At 30.4% G+C, this 20,073-nt stretch overlaps 3 protein-coding genes across 6 annotated transcripts; 1 reads left to right on the plus strand and 2 right to left on the minus strand.

The window, feature by feature from the left end:
- Window positions 1-551: 551 nt before the first annotated feature.
- Window positions 552-4,182, minus strand: Set (NAP domain-containing protein SET). 2 transcript variants are annotated; one of them, XM_076900717.1, is made up of 5 exons: window positions 3,809-4,182; window positions 2,279-2,468; window positions 1,825-2,030; window positions 1,338-1,602; window positions 552-1,233 (listed from the first exon to the last, which is right to left on the minus strand). In XM_076900717.1, the coding sequence occupies exons 1-5, from the start codon at window positions 4,064-4,066 to the stop codon at window positions 1,208-1,210; spliced, it is 945 nt and encodes a 314-aa protein (XP_076756832.1). In that variant the 5' UTR covers window positions 4,067-4,182; the 3' UTR covers window positions 552-1,207. The 2 variants fall into 2 exon arrangements, with proteins under 2 accessions (XP_076756832.1, XP_076756833.1); XM_076900718.1 differs by having other exon boundaries at window positions 553-1,233; window positions 1,825-2,021.
- Window positions 4,183-6,215: 2,033 nt separating this feature from the next.
- Window positions 6,216-11,507, minus strand: Whd (carnitine O-palmitoyltransferase whd). Of its 3 annotated transcripts, XM_076900166.1 has the most exons (15): window positions 11,344-11,507; window positions 11,134-11,270; window positions 10,654-10,930; window positions 10,185-10,508; window positions 9,773-9,972; window positions 9,507-9,711; window positions 9,250-9,357; window positions 9,142-9,167; window positions 8,513-8,578; window positions 8,054-8,116; window positions 7,369-7,483; window positions 7,022-7,291; window positions 6,793-6,942; window positions 6,414-6,623; window positions 6,216-6,338 (listed from the first exon to the last, which is right to left on the minus strand). In XM_076900166.1, exons 1-15 carry the CDS (start codon window positions 11,482-11,484, stop codon window positions 6,234-6,236), a joined length of 2,397 nt encoding a protein of 798 aa, XP_076756281.1. In that variant the 5' UTR covers window positions 11,485-11,507; the 3' UTR covers window positions 6,216-6,233. The 3 variants fall into 3 exon arrangements, with proteins under 3 accessions (XP_076756281.1, XP_076756284.1, XP_076756283.1); XM_076900169.1 differs by lacking the exon at window positions 8,513-8,578; XM_076900168.1 differs by lacking the exon at window positions 8,054-8,116.
- Window positions 11,508-16,385: 4,878 nt separating this feature from the next.
- Cin (Molybdenum cofactor synthesis protein cinnamon) lies at window positions 16,386-19,960 on the plus strand. Its single transcript, XM_076900787.1, has 11 exons — window positions 16,386-16,766; window positions 16,901-17,052; window positions 17,294-17,481; window positions 17,630-17,840; window positions 17,930-18,214; window positions 18,283-18,349; window positions 18,507-18,621; window positions 18,696-18,971; window positions 19,077-19,216; window positions 19,301-19,488; window positions 19,557-19,960. Exons 1-11 carry the CDS (start codon window positions 16,736-16,738, stop codon window positions 19,797-19,799), a joined length of 1,896 nt encoding a protein of 631 aa, XP_076756902.1. The 5' UTR covers window positions 16,386-16,735; the 3' UTR covers window positions 19,800-19,960.
- The last annotated feature ends 113 nt before the right edge of the window (window positions 19,961-20,073 follow it).

Raw genomic sequence — 20,073 nt, forward strand, 5'->3', positions numbered from 1 at the left:
CTTGTTATGTATCTTATTAGACCATGCAACATCACTAAATACTATATTATATATATATAATATACTTTAAAAAAAAATATCGCGTACAGAGTAGAGAAAAATATTTTAACTGAATTGAAAATAATAGTCCAATTTAATCGACAGTACTATTCTTCAGAAAGTATTGGATACAATAAATTATTAAATAGATCAAACTATGTACAGAATGTGAATTTAGTAGTATCATAAAATGAAAAAGAGATAAAAGTGATTAAAAACCATGTAACGGAAATTAATATTACATTTCCGAAACACACAAATTTGTGATATTGCATCGTATACAGATAAGAATATAATTTTAATAAAACTTTAGTAAAAAAAAAAGGAACGAGTTGCGTTTACAATTTATACATTTTTATACATGCTATTTCTTCTGCGATATGTTTTCTATTAACACATAAAATAAATTAAACAATTGAAAATATATAACATTATCTGCGCATCATTTCTATCTGTGGACTATTAAATAAAATCCGAAGACGGTTCATAAAAATGAGTTCAATAGTAATAAATTACAATTCTTTATATGCTAAAAATTAAAACTTTTCATAAGAAAAAATCGAATACTATTTCAATGTATAGTTACCATACTGTCACTCTCAAAAATACTTAAAACACCTCGTTCCGGAAGTAATGCGATGGAATAGATTCTCGTGAGAAAACAAGACGCAAAGAACACCTGTCCATTATCTCGTCGTACCTTATAATTTATTTCCCTCTTAACGTAATTGTTAACACGATGAAGCTGAGCAGGTGTTCTTCATCGTATACTTACTATATAGAGAATGACTAGGCCATATGAATATAACTAAGGAATTCGTACTGTATTCCGGCACAGTTTTAAAACAAAGCGCAGTGTACGACACCTATCTAATTTATCTCAGACCTATTTCCCTCTTTCTTCCTCCCGGCACAATCGACCAAACATTGTACTTTTATATAAACAACTTACCTCTTCGTGCCGAGATACATTAGGTCTGACTAAATTCTGTTTCCTACTATTATTTTTCCCACCCCCAAAAAGTTGTCCTGAGATTTATTCATATGGCTCAATATTTTCAGTCCTGCGAACATTTTTATCTATTTTCAATTAATCTGATGTGTATTTTCAGTGATCCTTTTCCCAATGTGACTGTGACCGATTTTGTGAAAAAACCAACTTTAAATTCTATTCCGGATCCTCCCCTTCACCATCTGCAACGGGGCAAAATATTAAATAGAAACTATGTAAAGCTATTAAAATATAAATATAATAGACAATCTTTACAAAAAATTATGTACATTGCGATCATTTATACCTTCGCGATCCACTTCATCATCCACCAGTAAATCATCCTCTTCATTTACCCCATCATCTTCATCGTTCACAGCCTCTTCTTCCTCTTCATCTTCATCCACATCATCTTCCACAACAACTATACTATCGTCTCCTTCTTCGCCTTCGCCCGCATCATCACCGTCATCCGCGCCGCCGTCTTCTTCTTCCTCCTCCTCTTCCGTATCGCAATCTTCTCCATCTCCTTCAATACCGTTCTCAACATCCATATCTGGTGCTAAATAATACTGAAAGGGAACAATTTTTTATACGAAAGCAACGTGTTAAGTGTTTTACATCGTACAATAAAATATATATATACACATATTTCATAAGATTAAGCATTATTTTAACATGTGATATGTATTAACAGATATCATTTCGCTCAAATGGCTTTCTTCTTTTATTTCATTGCTTCAACGTGATCTTCTTTCTCTTTTTATAATCAGACGTAATATAAATAATTTTACCTGTAACGGATTAGGCCACATATCATCTTTAATTAATTCGGCTATTTCATCTGAACTTGGATCTCCATGGTCCGTAAACCAGTCGAAAAATGATCTGTGTTTTAATGGCCTTTTACGACCTTTTAATGGGGCTTTGGTTTTTGCTCTTTTCGTTAAGTCTGCACCTTCTTTCCAGCGTATAGGTGTACTTTGAGATGCTGGATCTCCTGCAAAAGAGCAGGAGATACATCAAAACTATGATTATTCAACAAACAGTTTTGTTTGTCAATTTCTTTTTAAATTGTTTACAGTCATAAATAAAGGGTATAACAGTAAGCAAAATAACAATACAGATTATAGAAAAATGGGAAGTTATCGACATCCTACATACCATAATAAACAACTTACATAAGTAGAAATAGGTTTAAAATATAATTTTACAAAATTGTCTATTTAGATTTAGAGATGTGCTCACCAGAAGAACCCAGGTGAAATTCCTTTGTGAGAACATCATTTTCAAAATATGGATTCTCATCGAAATGAAAATTAATTCTATAACCAGACTTAATATCTTCAAATTCCTCAACCTCTAGTTTATTTAAAAATCGAAGCGCATCCTCTTCATCCTCTTCCAATATTTCTGCTATTTCTTTATTGTTTACAAACTAAATATGTGCAATTAAGGAAAATTACATAACCTGTTGTAATAGTTAGTTAGAAGTGTATACATTTATATTTAATGATGAATTATAGTATTTAAATAATTAATATATAGAAGTGTATAAGAAATTAAACAATATTAAGATCATTCATGAAAAAAAGAAAGGAAAATACATACAGCACGATATTAATGTAAATCCAATTCAATTTATACACTTATTTTTCATTTCTGTTAATCTATTAAAATTTTATTATTATTAATTTATTATACTTAATATCTCTAATATATTAAAACATGTATTATATTAATATTGTACAGAATATTTCAAACTATCCGCAACAGATAATACAAAGATATTCTGCACATACAAATAAAATAAGCATAAACAAAATGTTATATATACATATGTATGTAAATATATTATCAGAAAGTTCTAACAACGATATAAACAGATTGATAAAATTTATTTTAGTTATATTTTATAATGCTTGTCTGTTCCTACGTGTATAGGATAAATATCAATGAAAATCTGAACTATTATGGTACAAATTACTTGTTAATCGTTTCAAGCTTCAATGAATACATTATGAATCCTTTCCCTTTACAACTTCTTGCAACTAGATCTATCGATTCCTCAAATAAGAAACCAATCGACTGTAACCTTGCGTCATTGACCTGACCGTTTAAAGAAGCATTCCTATGTGTACATATGTCTCGTTTATATAACAATTTTTTCTTGCTCTTTCTCACAGAATATGTTCGCATTATTCGAGGCAAAGAAACCAAAGCGATCCATATACATATACATATATATATTAACAATCTGCATCTCTCTATAATTCAAATATCAAGCGTTTCATCTGCATTTCAATACAGCATTAGATACAAATGAGATACAATCGTGCAGAAACTACAAACAATAAAACAAAGACGAACAAAGGGACGAATAGAGAAACAATCGTATCGATGTGTGACAATTGGAACGTTCATACGAAAGGAGAAATGTTATGGGAGAAAAGAGGAACGTTTACTTTGTTGGTGTAATTTACGGTGTAAATTTGAATACGCGTGAAATGTACGGTAGGAGAAAGTAAAGTTAAGCAAACGTATTAGAGGCGATAAACCGCGTTATTAGGTAGGATAATCTGCTGTCGAGTATTCCCCATAAAAATAAATTTCTATCGAATTCCGCGTGACCGCGTGTAGTTATACATACTTATATACGTATACAAGTAGCAAGATGGCGACCCAGCGCCGGTGGACGCCGGCATCGTCGAGAAACGTCAAAGATATATCAGTAACTATTATTAGCGTGAGCGCAATGTCATCGTATCGAAAGGATACAGCGGTGACCCAAAAATTAGGTATCCTCTTGATAATGTCATTCCGCTTCTGGAAGTAGGGCTTACGCAACTTATTATATTTCTTCTCGACTTCGAGTATTTCGTCGCTGGCCTTCTCATTGAGGCCATCGATTTGATTCTGGCAACCGTCAATTTCCTCGAGTGTCTTTTGTATTTCAATGTCATAATCCCGCGACTCGACACCCTCGCCTGAACCTGGATCCTCTAGTTCCTTGGCCTTCTTGTTAGGCGAAGTCATCGTTCGACCCGCGCTCTTGTCACCACACCACTACTCTCTGTTTATTTTCAGTACGCACTCACTCCGCGTTCGTCACGCTCGTGTCACGGATTCGCGGCGCGTAAGCAAGCCAAACTACAGCCGTGAGATTGATACGTCATCTAGACGCGTAACCGTACCGTTTCAACATGTCCCGCTATTATCCGTTCCTTTTTTTTTATTCACAGGGACCGAGATTCATTCTCATTTCGATTATTTACGTTTTACGCGCATTATTTCCCACGTTCAACGCGAACAATCGTATTATTTACGTGAACATGCGTGAACTTCAAATTTGTTTAATTACGCGTTTTAACGCGAATGATCACTAGCGACTGCCGTCCAATCAGAATTAACTAGATATAGCGCAGTATAGATAGATTAATTCTCATTGGATCATTCTCGCTACATGGATAATTCTCATTGAATACAAATAAAAATTATTGATATATAACAAATATTTTGATTAATAAAGTTACACCGTGCGTCGGTTTATATTTATGTTTAAATAAACATTAAAATTTTTTTAAACGGTATTCCTTTTTCGTTACCCGCGGCGCCATCTCTTCGTTAAGTGTTCAAACCGATCGCACTTTATTATCAATAGAAAAGCAAATTATTTATTTAATAAATCTTAAATCATGTTTAGATTCTAATGAACGTTATGTGTCCATCTCTGTGAACTAATAAATTTTAAAATGACAATTTAAATCACTATCTATAATGATATACAAGCAGCTTGAGCAATTTGTACAGAGATGGTGTTGTTAGTCGTTTAACAGTTTACTTCGTTGTCGATATTAATATTCTACCAGTTTGCGCTTTCGTTGAAGAGATAGCACTACGGGTAATACAGTGAAATTTTATATATATATATATAATTAGTCGGTAACATAAATTGCCGACTAATTCGTGAACTTTCACGCGCGCATACTTACATTTTAAATGCACTAAATTATGTATCAAATTATACTTATCAATAATATATACAATTCTGCGTTATTTTTAGAAAATATACAAATCGTTAGAAATTGAAAGTATTTACATTTTCTTATGCTCCAGACGGGTCAGTTTTATTTTTATACAGTTTTAGGCTTTTCGGTTTACACATCAGAATGGATACTTATCTTAAGCCTGTAAATTTCAGTAGTAAAATTACAAAAGCACCAGTACCTTGAAAATATAATTTTAACAGACAATAAAATAGGGACATATACATAATGCATTATATAAAATTACCTATAACATTGAAAACTTTGCATTGATAGGTTGCAGATATTGATCTATGGCATACGATTCAATATATTTTTAAGCTAATCGCTAATATGATTACATATTTGCATTAAAACTAACGCGTTAATAGTATAAAACTTATTGATAGACTATAACAATTCTCTTTTAAAAATGAAAATACAAACGATATTATTGATGATCTATTCTACTCGGATTCACACAAAGTTCGCATTGAAGCCGTTCTATGCCAGAACTTTACTTTTTCGATACGTGAACATTACAATGATTGACAGCAAAAAATTGCATTTGTAATTTCGAATTACGTTTATAATAATCATATTGTGAATGAATATGATGTTAAAAAGTATTCAAAAGTTGATACAAAGTTAAAAAATACCAAAGTCTTCTTTATGTATAGAAAAAATTAATACTTTTATGCTACGTATAGCGAGTACTACACTTATTAGTTCCGTTTCCATGATTTTCAAATAATCTCATTCGTGAAAACTAATTTGGAAGTAAAAAATATAAAAATTACAATATATCTTACAAATAACCTTTTAAATTTATAGTGTACAAATTGTGCAATCGTTATAATTGACAGTATTTTTCTATATAGAAATCTTTTTCATAAATATTCATTATAAAAATAAGTGTAGTTAAGCTCTATGCATTTTTAAATTTACCGTATAATTATTACGAAGTATAAAATATTAATATTTAATTTATAAAAGCATTTAATATTAAAAGCGAAAATTTTCATTTGTACTTTTGAATAGATTCCCGTTCGATATTTTTTCCTCAAGTAATTTCGTAAAAATTCCATTTCTTTCTAATTTTGATAAGAAAAACGATTAAAATCTCAAGTGTGCATTATTATGTTGTGACAACTGAATACTTCTTCGTCGTGAAACGATTACATAGAACCATTCTTTTGGGCTTGTAGTTTCTTTCTTTCAAGAAACAGATCTTTCATATCAGCTAAAGCTTTTTCTATTTGTTTTGCAAATCTGGCAGCATCCTGAAAGTAATTGCAAACAGGTTTTACAAATATTTCAGTCGTTAATGCAAGTATGTACCAACTAATCATGCTTACTGTTTTCGGGGAACTACGTTTGCATGAAATATGGAAAAACAATATGTTGTCCCCAGCAATAATGTAAGAAACACCATAACCATCATCAGCTACAGGGCCAAAACCACCCCCGGCAGAAATGCAATTTGGATGCTTTTTGAAATTAATTAACGAGGTTTGCCCGTGTGGTGTTTGCGAAGTAGACAATTTCCATGGTTCACTTAAGACTTCCTATAAAAGAATACGTTCTACATTAGAACAAAAACAATTTTTCAAAAAAATTATGTACAGTAAAGTTTCAATAATTCGATATTCAGTGATTTTCCCATATAGTGACAATAACCACTGCAACATTGAATCGTCGAAACTTTGTTCTCTCTACTTTTTTAAAAAACGCTACCTTTAAGAAGGGAGAATCCACTTCTAAATATTTGGATACTACATACAAACAAAATAAGTGTCTGTCTATTCCTTTACCGCACATAGCATCTTGATAACCCTTTTGATGTCGCTTTGCTGCTGCTAATAATAATTGATACTTATTTTCTATCTGCAACAAAAGCAAATATAACATAAATCATATTGTACGAGAAACTTTCAGTTTTAATTCATTATGTAGTAGAACTGACAGTTTCATTTTTGTCCTCCATTGCTTTCACCCATTTCGTAGATTCAATTGTACACGGTCTCACAGTTTCTGTTCTTCCTTCTCGGAATAATCTAGTCATGGAAGCTTCGTACGTTAAATTAAATTTACCATCGTCACGATAATACGCTAACTGTAGAGCCATTTGTAAATACGCATCCGGTGACATTGAATTAGTTTTCATGAAACCTTTTCCATAAGCATCATGTACGTAAATACGTAACTCAACGTCGTTCAATAATTTGTAAGCAACCTGACAATTAAAAATATTCATTTTAATAGAATACGTTTAGTTAAGAAAAAATATCTTTAGTTTTATGAATATATTACTTGATATGAGCTTTCAATAGCAGCTATACAGTTTGCATTTAAATCCCACTGAAGTCGAACAGGAGCTGGAGGTGTAAATTCTGGTTCTCCCTTGTTATGTCCATCTTCTTTATATCTGTAATATATTTTAATAAATATTTCGAAATGTGTACATAATATCATGAAAGATGAAAGCATGTTATTACTAGCATATAAGTGCGCTTATTAACAAATATAAGATATATGTTATTTGTTTGTATTATACATGATCTATGTATGCATATAATTTATCTTCTAACTAACCAGTGAAGAAAATATAGGAAGGTTCTAAATTAAAAAGTGAATGATAATATATAGGCAATGCATAAAAAGTACATAAAAAAGAAATTAAGGTATATTTTGTACAATCCTAACTAAAATTTTAAGCACTTATCTGCTTACGTTTCTATCAATTTTCTTATCCACTGTTGAATCACCACTTAAATTTGTCTGCCAATGGTTGCAAAACACCTTATATTTCGACGGATGACTGATTTAGAACCTTGTTATATTTTTCCATGAACTATATTTTAATATACATTATATACAAAGGATTAGTAAATAGTTTAAAAAAAAAGCAACGTTTGTTAAGCACTAGTTTTAAATAAAAGATTGCTGTAAAAGAAAAGTTTACACAGTTAAAAAACAAATATAAGAAAACAATTACCCCATTTCCACCTCACTAGCGATAACATATTCCCACATAGATCCCATAATAGGAGCATCAGCCCTACCAAGCATATTGTAAATAAAATTATTTTCTCTGTCCCTCGAAATAACTATAAAAGTTTTACCAATTAAAACAACAATCACCAATATAATAGAAATATAGATAAAACAAAGAGATGGTAGAGTATACACAGACCTTCAAAGAAATATGTTTGCATTTGTTAAAATTACATATATATAGATAAATGGCAAGCGCACATTATTGAAAAGATTGTCAAGAAGTTTATATATTCAAAAAGTAATTCAAGTACAAAAAAAATTATAAACAATTCTTTGAAGCTCTTTAATCCAACATTAAATCTTGAACAAATATTGTGTACTGTCAATTTTTCAAGAGTATGCAGAGTAGGCGAAAAAGCAAAACAATACCGCGAAAGCAATGAATTTAAACTCTTACTGTTCATAGCTGCTTTCCTGAGCTATGGCGTACTCCCATAAATGTGACATCACCGCAGCGTCTGCCCTGCTCATTACTTTTCATTATGTATCAATTTCAACACATTACAGTTATATAATAATTAAAATAGGTCACTAGAGCAAACAGTTACATTCAAGTAACTGAAGTTATATTATTTAATTGTCTTCTAAGTAACGTCTTTTTAGAAGGATAATAATGCGTAGGACCCAATGTGTAAAGGGCTATGTTCATAAGCACGACATGCGTCAATTTAAATTATCAGACAAGTTATTGAAAATCAATTGCAAAACAGTGCCATATAATAACACTGATTCTCTCCTTTCTTTAAATACAAATTAAAAAAAAAGAAGGATATAATAGAGATGTTTCGTACACTTACCATAAGAACTTAGTTCACATTAAAATATTTAGTTAAAATAAGTTAAATTAAAAAAACAAAGAGAATTGACAAAAATGTATGTATCGCAAAAATTTATCATATAATAATATAGTTATATTCCATTGTGGAACAACTTTTTGTTAACCATCTTCTTGTTTTATATACTATTCTTTTTTTTATCAAATTTTACTTTTTCATCTTTTTTTTATACTTCTGCATAAAAACTCACCACGAATGTTCTGCATTGAAGCCAGTCTGTAAAATGTAGTAATAATTAATAATTTTATTGTAAACTGTACCCTGTTACATTAAAACTATACCTCTGAATATTACTTACCCTACCATTGGAGCCGATACACAGAGTAAAAGATTTATCAAACCATCTGTCATACCCTTTTCCATGCAATAAAACTCGACCGTACTCATCTAATTTGTTTGGATCAGCCTAATAACACATGAAACATTATAAATGTGAAATTTAAACAAAATCATATTCCTTATTTAGTATCAGAATATGATTTGAAAAAAAAATTATAATTTTTTCAAAAACAATTTATAGACTTTGTCATTGTTACAACAAATAATATCACTTACTGGATCGTATATGTATGGTACATCATCTAGTGCTACTACAAACGCTGCTTTTTCAATAATATCCAATGAAGCCTTATTCACTCCTTTCGCAAAGAATTCTTCCCTAGCTATTGCCCATGCTGTTCTTTCACCAGCTGTTAATGCGGCCAATTTTTCTTCACCCTCTGATGGTTCTGAATTATCATCTAAAATTTGTTGCATTTGTCTGAAAAAAATATACAATTTATTTATTTAACCATAAATACGCGAAACTACATTTAACTTACATTTCAATTTCACAAGGCAAAAGAATTCTATTTTTGTGATAAATAAGAACTTTGAAGTATCTCCCTTTGTTATATACAACAATATGTTTAGAATCCTGATAATGTACAAGTTTATCTGTTTCGCGCCCTGGTACTCTTGTAGTATTAAATAATCTTTCATACTGCCACGAACAAAGAGGTACCAGTCCCAGAATTAGTATCTAGAAGAAAAATATTAACTATTACTTAAATGTAGTGACTGTAAATGTATTACACAAGCATTTAAAATTTTCTATGTTAATTAAAGTAGTAACAATTTTTTTTTCTTTCTTTTAAGTTTAAATTAAAAATATATAGTTCTATTATATATACAGTAGGAACCTTGAATGGATCATTGACTTAATTTACATAAAAAAAAAACATGTTTACTAACTGGTTCTAATTCTTGCCGTTCGATAAGTCGTCTATATTGGAGGCATGAATAAATAACATTTGCAGCACGGGCAGTTTGCACACTGCTAGGATTCATAAGAATAGCGTCGATACCGTAAAAGTTCGAATTCACCATAATAGGAGATCGTCCACGTAAATAAACGTATTCCTCCCACCAATCAGAAACATAATTACTTGCCCACCAAGACTTTAAAATTAAATAACGTTGAAGTTTCACGCCAATGCCATTTTGGAATTCGGTGGCCAACATTTCCATTCGAGCATAATTTTCATCGTCGAGCAATGGTCGAACACTTTGTAGGTACTGTTTAAATACATGTAATTGTACATAAGTTCGTTAAACATTACGATTAGTTACTCAATTTCAGACTCGAAACGATTTTACAAAAATGAAACTTCATTCAACTTGATTCAAAATATAATTTTCTTTAAGTATTTTAAAAGCTAACCCGTTTCATCGTATCCTTCACCGAAGGTAATGGTAGCCGCGGTAGTGATCCTTGGAAGCTATATAACATGGGTTTATGCCACCCAAAGAACAATTTCACTAACATGGTCCATATTTTAGTGATCTTAGTAGGATTAGATCCTTTTTCTCTTGACTCATATATCCATCCTTTGTACATAAGCAATAATTTTAATGTATATCGAATTACATGTATCACAATCAACCACAATAGCAATCCAACTATAAAGGAACCTGCCAAGTGTGCCAATAATGAAGACCTATTAAAATACAAAGTAAAAGACAACTATTATTATCATTGAAAACAAATATGAATAACATACTCTTATTGATTCTATTAATTATATATAGTTACATGTATAAAAATAATTATAATATACAAGTATATTATAGGTATCTGTATAAATTTAGCCAAAGTCAATTTATTAAAAAGCAAGTTACAAAAATAGGCAGTTTAACTTACGCTGAAAGATATGGTGCAGCTTTCCCAACAAGATCATAAGGCACTTTGTAACCGGCAAAATGTATTGCAGTTACCACAGCTATAGTAAACCACAAACTTTCCAAGGAAGCAGGATAAACTCCACTTCTCAGGTTGTTCTAAAATCAATGTAATTTTCTTGTTAGATATTTGTCCAAATATGATATTATAAATGAATATTCATTTACGTACAACAAATCTAAAGAATCTTTTCTTCCAGGAACGAACACCTGACTGCCATACTAAATGTAAAAGCTCTCTATCAAAATTAACATCCCATCCTTCATGAGTTATGGAGAAGCTAAATGCTACAGCTGAATGTGCTTCCGCCATACCACCTGCTTTGAACTATAAATCTGAAACAAATAAATTTACATTAACATCACATGACCTATATTTTAAAAAAAGTGTACATCCATTACAACAGCAATTTCTTATCATCACATATTTCATTATTCAAGAATGATAATTTATCATTTTCATTTAGTTATCTATGCTTCTTATACTTTAAAACATATACTTTTCTGTAATTTGACTTTTCATATTCAATAAAATCTTATTTTTATATATTATGAATTTAAAAACGCAAAATTAAAAATACAATTGCTTTTTAAAAATATCTATATATACAAGATATGATTACATCTCACTATATGTATACCATTTACATCTCATTTCTTTTTTGCTCAATTTTTGCTTCAATGCTCGATTACGTGTACATCGAATTACGTGGATGTAATGATTTTATTGAATTACAAAAATTTCCTTTTCTGATTTCGGTCATGTTATTTATTTTAGAAAGTATTATGTGAACGTAAACGCATAATACGTGTTATAACGCTTGGTTTGCCTAGTACCCGTTTCGAATTTCAATGATACATACAAGAACATCATCAAAAACTTTCAAAGAAATACAGGTAATATCATCGAATTTATGTAAATTAAACGTAACGTACAGATTACGTGAAAGTTCGAAAATTACCATTTACAATTGTTAATTGCAATTTAATAATGTAATTTCACGTTACATTAGAATTTTGAAGGAACGCACAAACACTTTTAGATAACAATGATTATGACTTGTATATACTGCGTTAGTTACGCAACCTTGGACTTTGTACGATGCTCGTCTGGCTGGAAGAGAGGCTACAATTTTAGCAAACAATTACTTGATCTCGCTGCACATTCTAAACCTATGTGCACGATATATTATGTATAATAGATACAGTTATTAATACGAATTCTGTTCGACAGAGCATATAATTGCATAGTCGTAGTATTATCAAAAATATATGATAAGTCTTCCTACATGCTAACAGTGATGAACAATGTTTACCTATTTATCTCTGAAACGTGGCACAACACGTATCGTGTACGTATATATGTATATTAATGAATGACACGCGGAGTAATGTTATACGATAAATGTTACTTGATAAGGTGTTTTTTCCGAGTTTACTCTTTGTAGTAAAACTGAATGAACTTTTTCTTAATCATCAGTGATATTTTTAACATATTAATATATTAGTTTATATTTAACATATTAATCATTCCGTTAAGCTGATGTATTAAATATTAATCAAGTTTTTAATAAATGTGCATTTCATTGTTATTATCTGAAATTTCGATTAATGAGATATTACACAAAGTACACATTGTACAAAGACGGTGACAATACATATTAATGTATGCATATTGCAACTTTGACTTTTCAAGCGAGGTCAACTGGCCTATTGTTACTATAGACGAAGTTCTCATGTAAAACGTTTACATTCTGTAACAGGAAATAAAAAATGTTGAATATTTATACGTAATATATTATTAGAAATTAAAACATGTATTTTATTACAAATTTTAATGAACTTTATGTGTGTGCCTAGACGATTCTTGCGAAAACCAAATTAATCTACTGTCATTCCCCTCCCAAATGGATTACTAAAAATTCCACTCGCACAACAAAGTTGTTATGATAGTACTGTATCATCTAGTACTGTAATGTTCTAAAAAAAAAAGTGAAAATTACAAAATCCAGTTAATCCATTTCGATAAAGCAAATCATTAATCATGAATAAATGTATCAATAATTTCTCGATTACTTATATTATTTCAAGTATCATCAATTTATTCAATTTAGATTTGTTCGATAAAAATCAGAAGTACGTATTGACTGATAAAACTATTACGTAAAATGTACTACAGATGTGAACGACATATAAATGATATTTTAATTACTACAAAAGATAAGATACAGTACAACGTAAATACTATAGTTTATATCTTAAGAAAGAATTGAATGTTTTTCTCGTATTATCAGCGAGTTTAATGTCCTAATTAGCAAACCGGATTCATTCCAGTGTTCAAAACAAATATTGATTCATCTAAAATAAGTTGTACTGATACAATGAAAATTAATCGAATTAAAAATATTATTACTAACATTAAATAGTATAATATAATTTAATTGAAATCCTTACGCTCCTTATAGCATATACAATTTTCTAGGTCATCGTCGTTTTCAATTCAAGACAGTGCCGTTTTTTTCACAAATGCAATCATACAAAGCTAAATAAGTAATGTAATCTTGACACTACTCAGTAAATATCAAAGTTGAAAGATAACAGTTGCATTTATTTAAGCATTTGGTAATGAAAAATAAATGGAATATCTTAATATTTACTTAAATCATATTGCAAACTTCGATTTTGATTCCTAAACGTCGTATCGACGTTTTCATAAGCATCGTACTGTATACATTCAATCGTTTTTGAACATAACTATTTATCCCTAGCTATAAGATAATATATCTCAACCAAAGATTATACAAATATTTTTTAACCTTGAGAAAATGCTGCCGCTGAAAAACTATGAATCAATTAGTAAATACGATAGCGTCTCAATCAATCAAACTGTTTCTGTTAAAACATGACTCGCGGAATTCATTAGAAAACAATCCAAGACGACGGTGAATGATATGAAAGTTGTAAATTGCAAATGACGTCATATTAGCTAATCGCTGCAACGTAAACAAAATTGCCTTTAAAATGATGTCATGTCATCTAATCGCCACAACGTAAACAAAAACGGTAGTTACTGTTTGTATTTACCGTATTTGTCCGGTTATAACTCTAATGGAAAATACAAGGTATAAGGTAAAAGACATATATATCATACACACAGTATATTATTTTTAATAATAATTTATCTTCTTCGCTGTGTGCAAATTTATCTATCCCAATATGGGCAAATTAATCAAATTGAACAAATTAATTGGTACGTATTACGAATATTAATAGTAATATATAGAGTACCAATCATTACATAAAAGTTAATCTTGCAAAATACAATAACAAAGTGATATATTCGTAATTTATTTGAAACGTTTTGATACGCTTAACTAATAATATCGAATTTCCCGAAGACATAAGCAACAAATACAGGCTAAAATAATAACATAGAATCTATAACAAGCACATAAATATATTTTTGTTATTCCATATGGTATATTGAAAACGGATACAAGTGACTTTCGAAAAGCATTTCTAATCCACTCGCTAGAAACCGTGATGCTTGAACTAATTGTTCGCACACGGAAAATAATATAATTACGACTAATACGTCGAAAAGTGACGACGCATTAAATTCAATGCATTACTAAACGGTTAGCAGCATTTTTTTGACATCATATTAATCTGCGTAACGCAAAACAATAATGGTTCCCTTTTTATTAGCCAAAAGTGTATTCGTGTCATGTATACCTTCTTTATATAAATAAAATGGAAGTCAAAGGTTATTAGCCTTAAGAACTGAAACTTGCACTCTGATTGGCGGAAATAAAGGGTGTGCGTAGTCGTGCCTCCCATCTTGAATTTTTACGCGTAAGTAGGCCAAAATAATATATGTACTTAGTCGCTATTAATAGTTTACCGTTTCCTTATACGCTAATTACGTTCGTGAATGAATAGTAAATAGTTACGGTGACATTACCAGGATTAGCAGAATTCCTGGGGCATCCGCAGAAAAAATGTTTTATTGTAGAAGAAAAATGCACAAGCTGACGCACAATCGCAAATCTTCAAATACGTTATTCTAACACAACTCTGCTCGTACTGCCGTCACTGTGACTTCTTCGTCTGTAATACTCGATTCTCTCTACTTTTAACTCCCTCTCTTGTGTTTATAACCGCACGGAGCAACCAAGTAGTTGCCAACTTGTTGGCTAAACTGAACTATAAAATGCCAGCCACTTTGCGCCGAATACTTATATGCACTTGTGCAATGGAGCGTGCAATTTGTGTACGATACACTATTCATACGGTACAACAATGGCAAACAAAATAAGACACAAAAAAGGATATGTTTTTCGCGCATGCGCAGTTACTGTCTAGTCGAAAAATTTGCAATAAGCTCGTATGTGTATGGGTGGTACATACGACAACAAAGTTCTAAATAATAATATTATACATACACACACACACACATAAATTTATATATTTTAATTATTATTATATAGTTTTAATTAATCATATTTTGGCAATTTATTCTAATCTATCGATAACTTCATATTTTTTATTTTAATCAACTATAGTTATAATAATGGACTTATTTGTACATGTAAATTTCGAAATATATATATTATTTCTTAACTAAATAATGTCGTATATATATATCTTTCGTATTTTGTACCAAACATAATGCGTAAAAACAATAATGAAATAAAAACGTAAATCGTATTTCTTTTGTCAAGTAGTTATACTTAGTAATACTGTTTTTGTTAATTAATTATCGATCAATTCTAACACTGTGATTACGAAAATATAGATGTCATGTAATAAGACTCGCGGTTCTAACAATTTACACCAGTTTGCGCTACTGAACAGTACTTAACCTCATTCCTGGTTCCTAAGGGGCACTTGGAGAAGCAATAATTCTATCTGTGATAGAATATTCTATGCCATAAACTACAGCGTCATATATGCATACGGCCGTTTTGTAACTAATCGGCTCGTTTGAATTTGGTCTGAAGACTATTTCTTATCTATGATTTGGTCTATGACATAACCTAATAACATAAATAGGGATGCTTTTTTTTTTCGAAGCGTTTTACGATTAATTCCTTTTCAATTCCATATTGATTGCAATAAATTTTAATTTTGCTTAAATTTCTGACATTGCAATGTAGGTAGTCTCAAATAAAATTAATAGAAAGTAACAGAAAGTTCCAAATAAAATAATATAACTCCCTTAGTGTTTGCATTTTATTTTTAATTTAACCGTCTAAGTACGATCGTATTTTTTATTTACGCTTGCGCACTCGAAATTGAACTAAGGGAAAACTGGAATTTCACTTTTGTGAAAACGATGTTATCATAATTCCATTATCAAAAAAACAAATGCTTAAGTAAGGCTTAAGTACTTCTATTAATATCAGTTAATCGACTGAAAAGCTTCTTTCGGCTCTAGCGTACTATTGGTTGAATGATGACACACATGCTAAGATATTATAGGCCTAAATGAGAGATCTCTCTTGTCCCTGTGCTGTCTCAGACGAGTTTTCTTCAGCTCTAAATAATAATTACATGGAAATATGAATTCTATAAGATTTGGATTATTAACAGGTAGATATTTTTATTGTATTCTTATTTTGCAATTATGTAAGACTACAATTTTTAGCATTAAATGTTAGCGTTACTTAATTTGATATCTATAATTAAGTTTTATTGTTAACAGTATATTTCGTTAATTTTATTAGTTAGCGATAGCTGCAGCAATGATAAAAGTAAGGATAAAAGTGGACCTGCCGTAGAACAATATATTAAAGATGAAACGTCTGAAGTTGGAAAGATTTTCAAAGGTCAAATACAATGTAGAGATATTGTTCCAGATCGAGAATCGTCGATAAAGGTAGCTATTCATCAGAGAATTTTATAAATGAATGTAATATATATTTATACTTATCTTAGTTATTGACTTGAATGTATAAAAGGTACATGAGAAAATTACAATAAATTTTAATAAAATATATTAAGAATAAGAAAGTAATACATATAAAGTACTATGTTAACATACTATTAGTTCTTAATGAATTAAGAGTAAAATATTAGTAATCTTATTGATATTTCACATTTCTTTTTCTTTTGTATAGGGAATTTTAAAATCCTGGTGTAATAATGAAAATGTAGACGTTATTTTGACAATTGGTGGAACAGGATTTTCTGCAACAGATGTAACTCCTGAAGCAACTAAACAAGTTATTACAAGAGAAGTTCCTGGAATGTCTACAGCGATGTTAATGTCAAGCTTAAAAGTTACGCCAATGGCTATGTTATCTAGGTACAATGTTTTTAAAGATTAAATTCAAGATAATATCATTATAAATAGATTAAAATCCAATTGGACAAGTATTGGACAACTATTTCCTTTTAAAATAATGTTAACAATATTATATCAGCATCTTTTATTATTTATGTTTGATCTTCAGAGCTATATGTGGAATACGACGTAAAACATTGATTATAAATTTACCGGGATCACCAAAAGCTGCAAAGGAATGTTTAAGTGCAATTGCACCTGCCATACCACATGCTGTTGATCTAATTAGAAATAACAAAGAGAATATAATAGATACACACAGAAATGTACAAGATGAAATTATCCAAAGTACTTTACCAAAAGACCAAGATAAAATTTCAGTAAGTTATGCAAAAACATTTAATATAAAATATAAAGTAAATATAAGTATGAAATGTTTGTACATAGATATATTTTTTTTCCTTTATAGTCATGTTTAACTAGTATAGTTCAACGTAATAGACAATCACCATATCCAATGGTTTCTGTAGAAGAAGCTTCTAAATTGATACGTGAACAAGTAGAGTCATTAACTTCTAACAGTAAATCAGAGGAGGATTTAGAAAAGTGTCATGGCAGGATATTGGATGAGGATCTATATTCCAACTACGATTTACCACCATTTAGAGCATCCATTAAAGATGGTTATGCAGTGTTAGCGAGTGATGGAAAAGGCAGAAGAAAAGTATTAAGTGGAATAAAAGCAGGAGGCACTGTAAGCAGTATGTTAAAGATATATTTACATAACTGTTATTAGTTTAATATAATTTCATAAATTTATAGGCTACCGCGATTAAGCTTGTATCTGGTACATGTGTTAGAGTAAATACAGGTGCTCCAATTCCAGATGGTACGTTTAATATGCTTATAGTGGTTCACCTGTGAACCAAGTTAGGAACCACTATAGTGGATTCAAGGATAATTTTCTGATACTTAAAAGATTTATTAGAATGTGATTATTAATTACTTTTATATTAATTTTTATTTTTATTATTTCTAATTTAAAGACGCGACAGCAGTTGTTCAAGTTGAGGATACTAAACTTATAAAAGGAACATTAGATAACACGGAGGAAGATGAAATTGAAATTTTAACAAACGTACAAATTGGACAGGATATTAGGTACCTTGTTTTTAATAACTGATAGTTATGGTTTAATAAACCAAATTAATATTATGTTTTTTATTTCTTTTGAGACCTATTGGTTGTGATATTAAAAAAGGAGAACTTATTTTGATGTCAGGAACAAAACTTGGAGCAGTAGAATTAGGTCTTGCTGCAGCGTGTGGTTGCAAAAAGATTTCAGTTACTAGTCTTCCAAAAGTTGGTGTACTATCTACAGGAGATGAACTACAAAGTCCTGGCACGTCTTTACTGCCAGGACGTATATACGATAGTAATAAAATTACATTGTTATCGATGTTAAGAGAAAATGGTTTCGATGCAATTGACGTAGGCATTGCATTAGACGAGTAAGTTCATTTCTGTACTCAAGAGATAAATAATCGTATCTCTGTTATAATAAATTAGATAATAAGTACATACAACTTTTTATAATTAATACATATATTTCATAGTGAGGACATTATGGTGGATAAGATTAAAAATGCTTTGAAACAAGTTGATGTTCTTATCACATCAGGCTCTGTATCAATGGGGGATAGAGATATGTTGAAACCCATTCTTCAACATTATTTTAATGCTACAATACATTTTGGTAATGATGTCATTAAAGTTGGATAATTCTGATCGTAGCAAACATTTGAAAAGAAGCTGATAATTAACATGTATATATTTTTAGGGCGTGTCAATATGAAACCTGGCAAACCAACTACTTTTGCAACCTGTTCATTTGAAAATAGGAAAAAATATTTTTTGTGCCTCCCGGGTAATCCAGTTTCTGCCACAGTCACTATGAATTTATTTGCGTTGCCCTTGTTAAGACAGTTATGCAAAGACTATTCCACACCTACGATTGTGACGGCAAAAGTATGTATTACATTTATTTATTACAAATTTTTACTCCGTACGTTACTGAATGTGTATTTTGATGTTAGCTAACATCGTCCTATGATTTGGATCCACGTCCTGAGTATGCGAGAGCAATTTTGCAATGGGAGGATATGCTTGGTCTACCCTCTGCGTATAGTACTGGAAATCAGATTAGTAGTAGATTACTTAGTTGCAAAAGTGCGAATGCATTATTAATGTTACCAGCACGTAAACCAGAGACTACTGCATTACAAGCGGGAGATGTGGTAGAAGCAATGCTATTGGGATTTATGCAATGTAGAAATTAATTTTTTATGGTGTTGGTATAGAAGAAGATAAAATGTCATTCACAGAGAGAAAATTTCTTTATCAATAAAGATATATTTTTTAAGAGTCATATTTACCTATATTTGTACATTTCAATGATCATAACGAAAACACTTGAAGATGAATGTTTTGATCAAAGCATTTGTATTACTCTGCTGTAAATTATCAACTACATATAAAAAATCGTAATACAGTATACAATTCAAAGTTAATTAGGAATTTTTTATTATTATCAATACGTATACTGTAAATATT

The sequence above is a fragment of the Xylocopa sonorina genome, chromosome 9 (assembly GCF_050948175.1).
Source record: "Xylocopa sonorina isolate GNS202 chromosome 9, iyXylSono1_principal, whole genome shotgun sequence".
Lineage (NCBI taxonomy): Eukaryota > Metazoa > Arthropoda > Insecta > Hymenoptera > Apidae > Xylocopa > Xylocopa sonorina.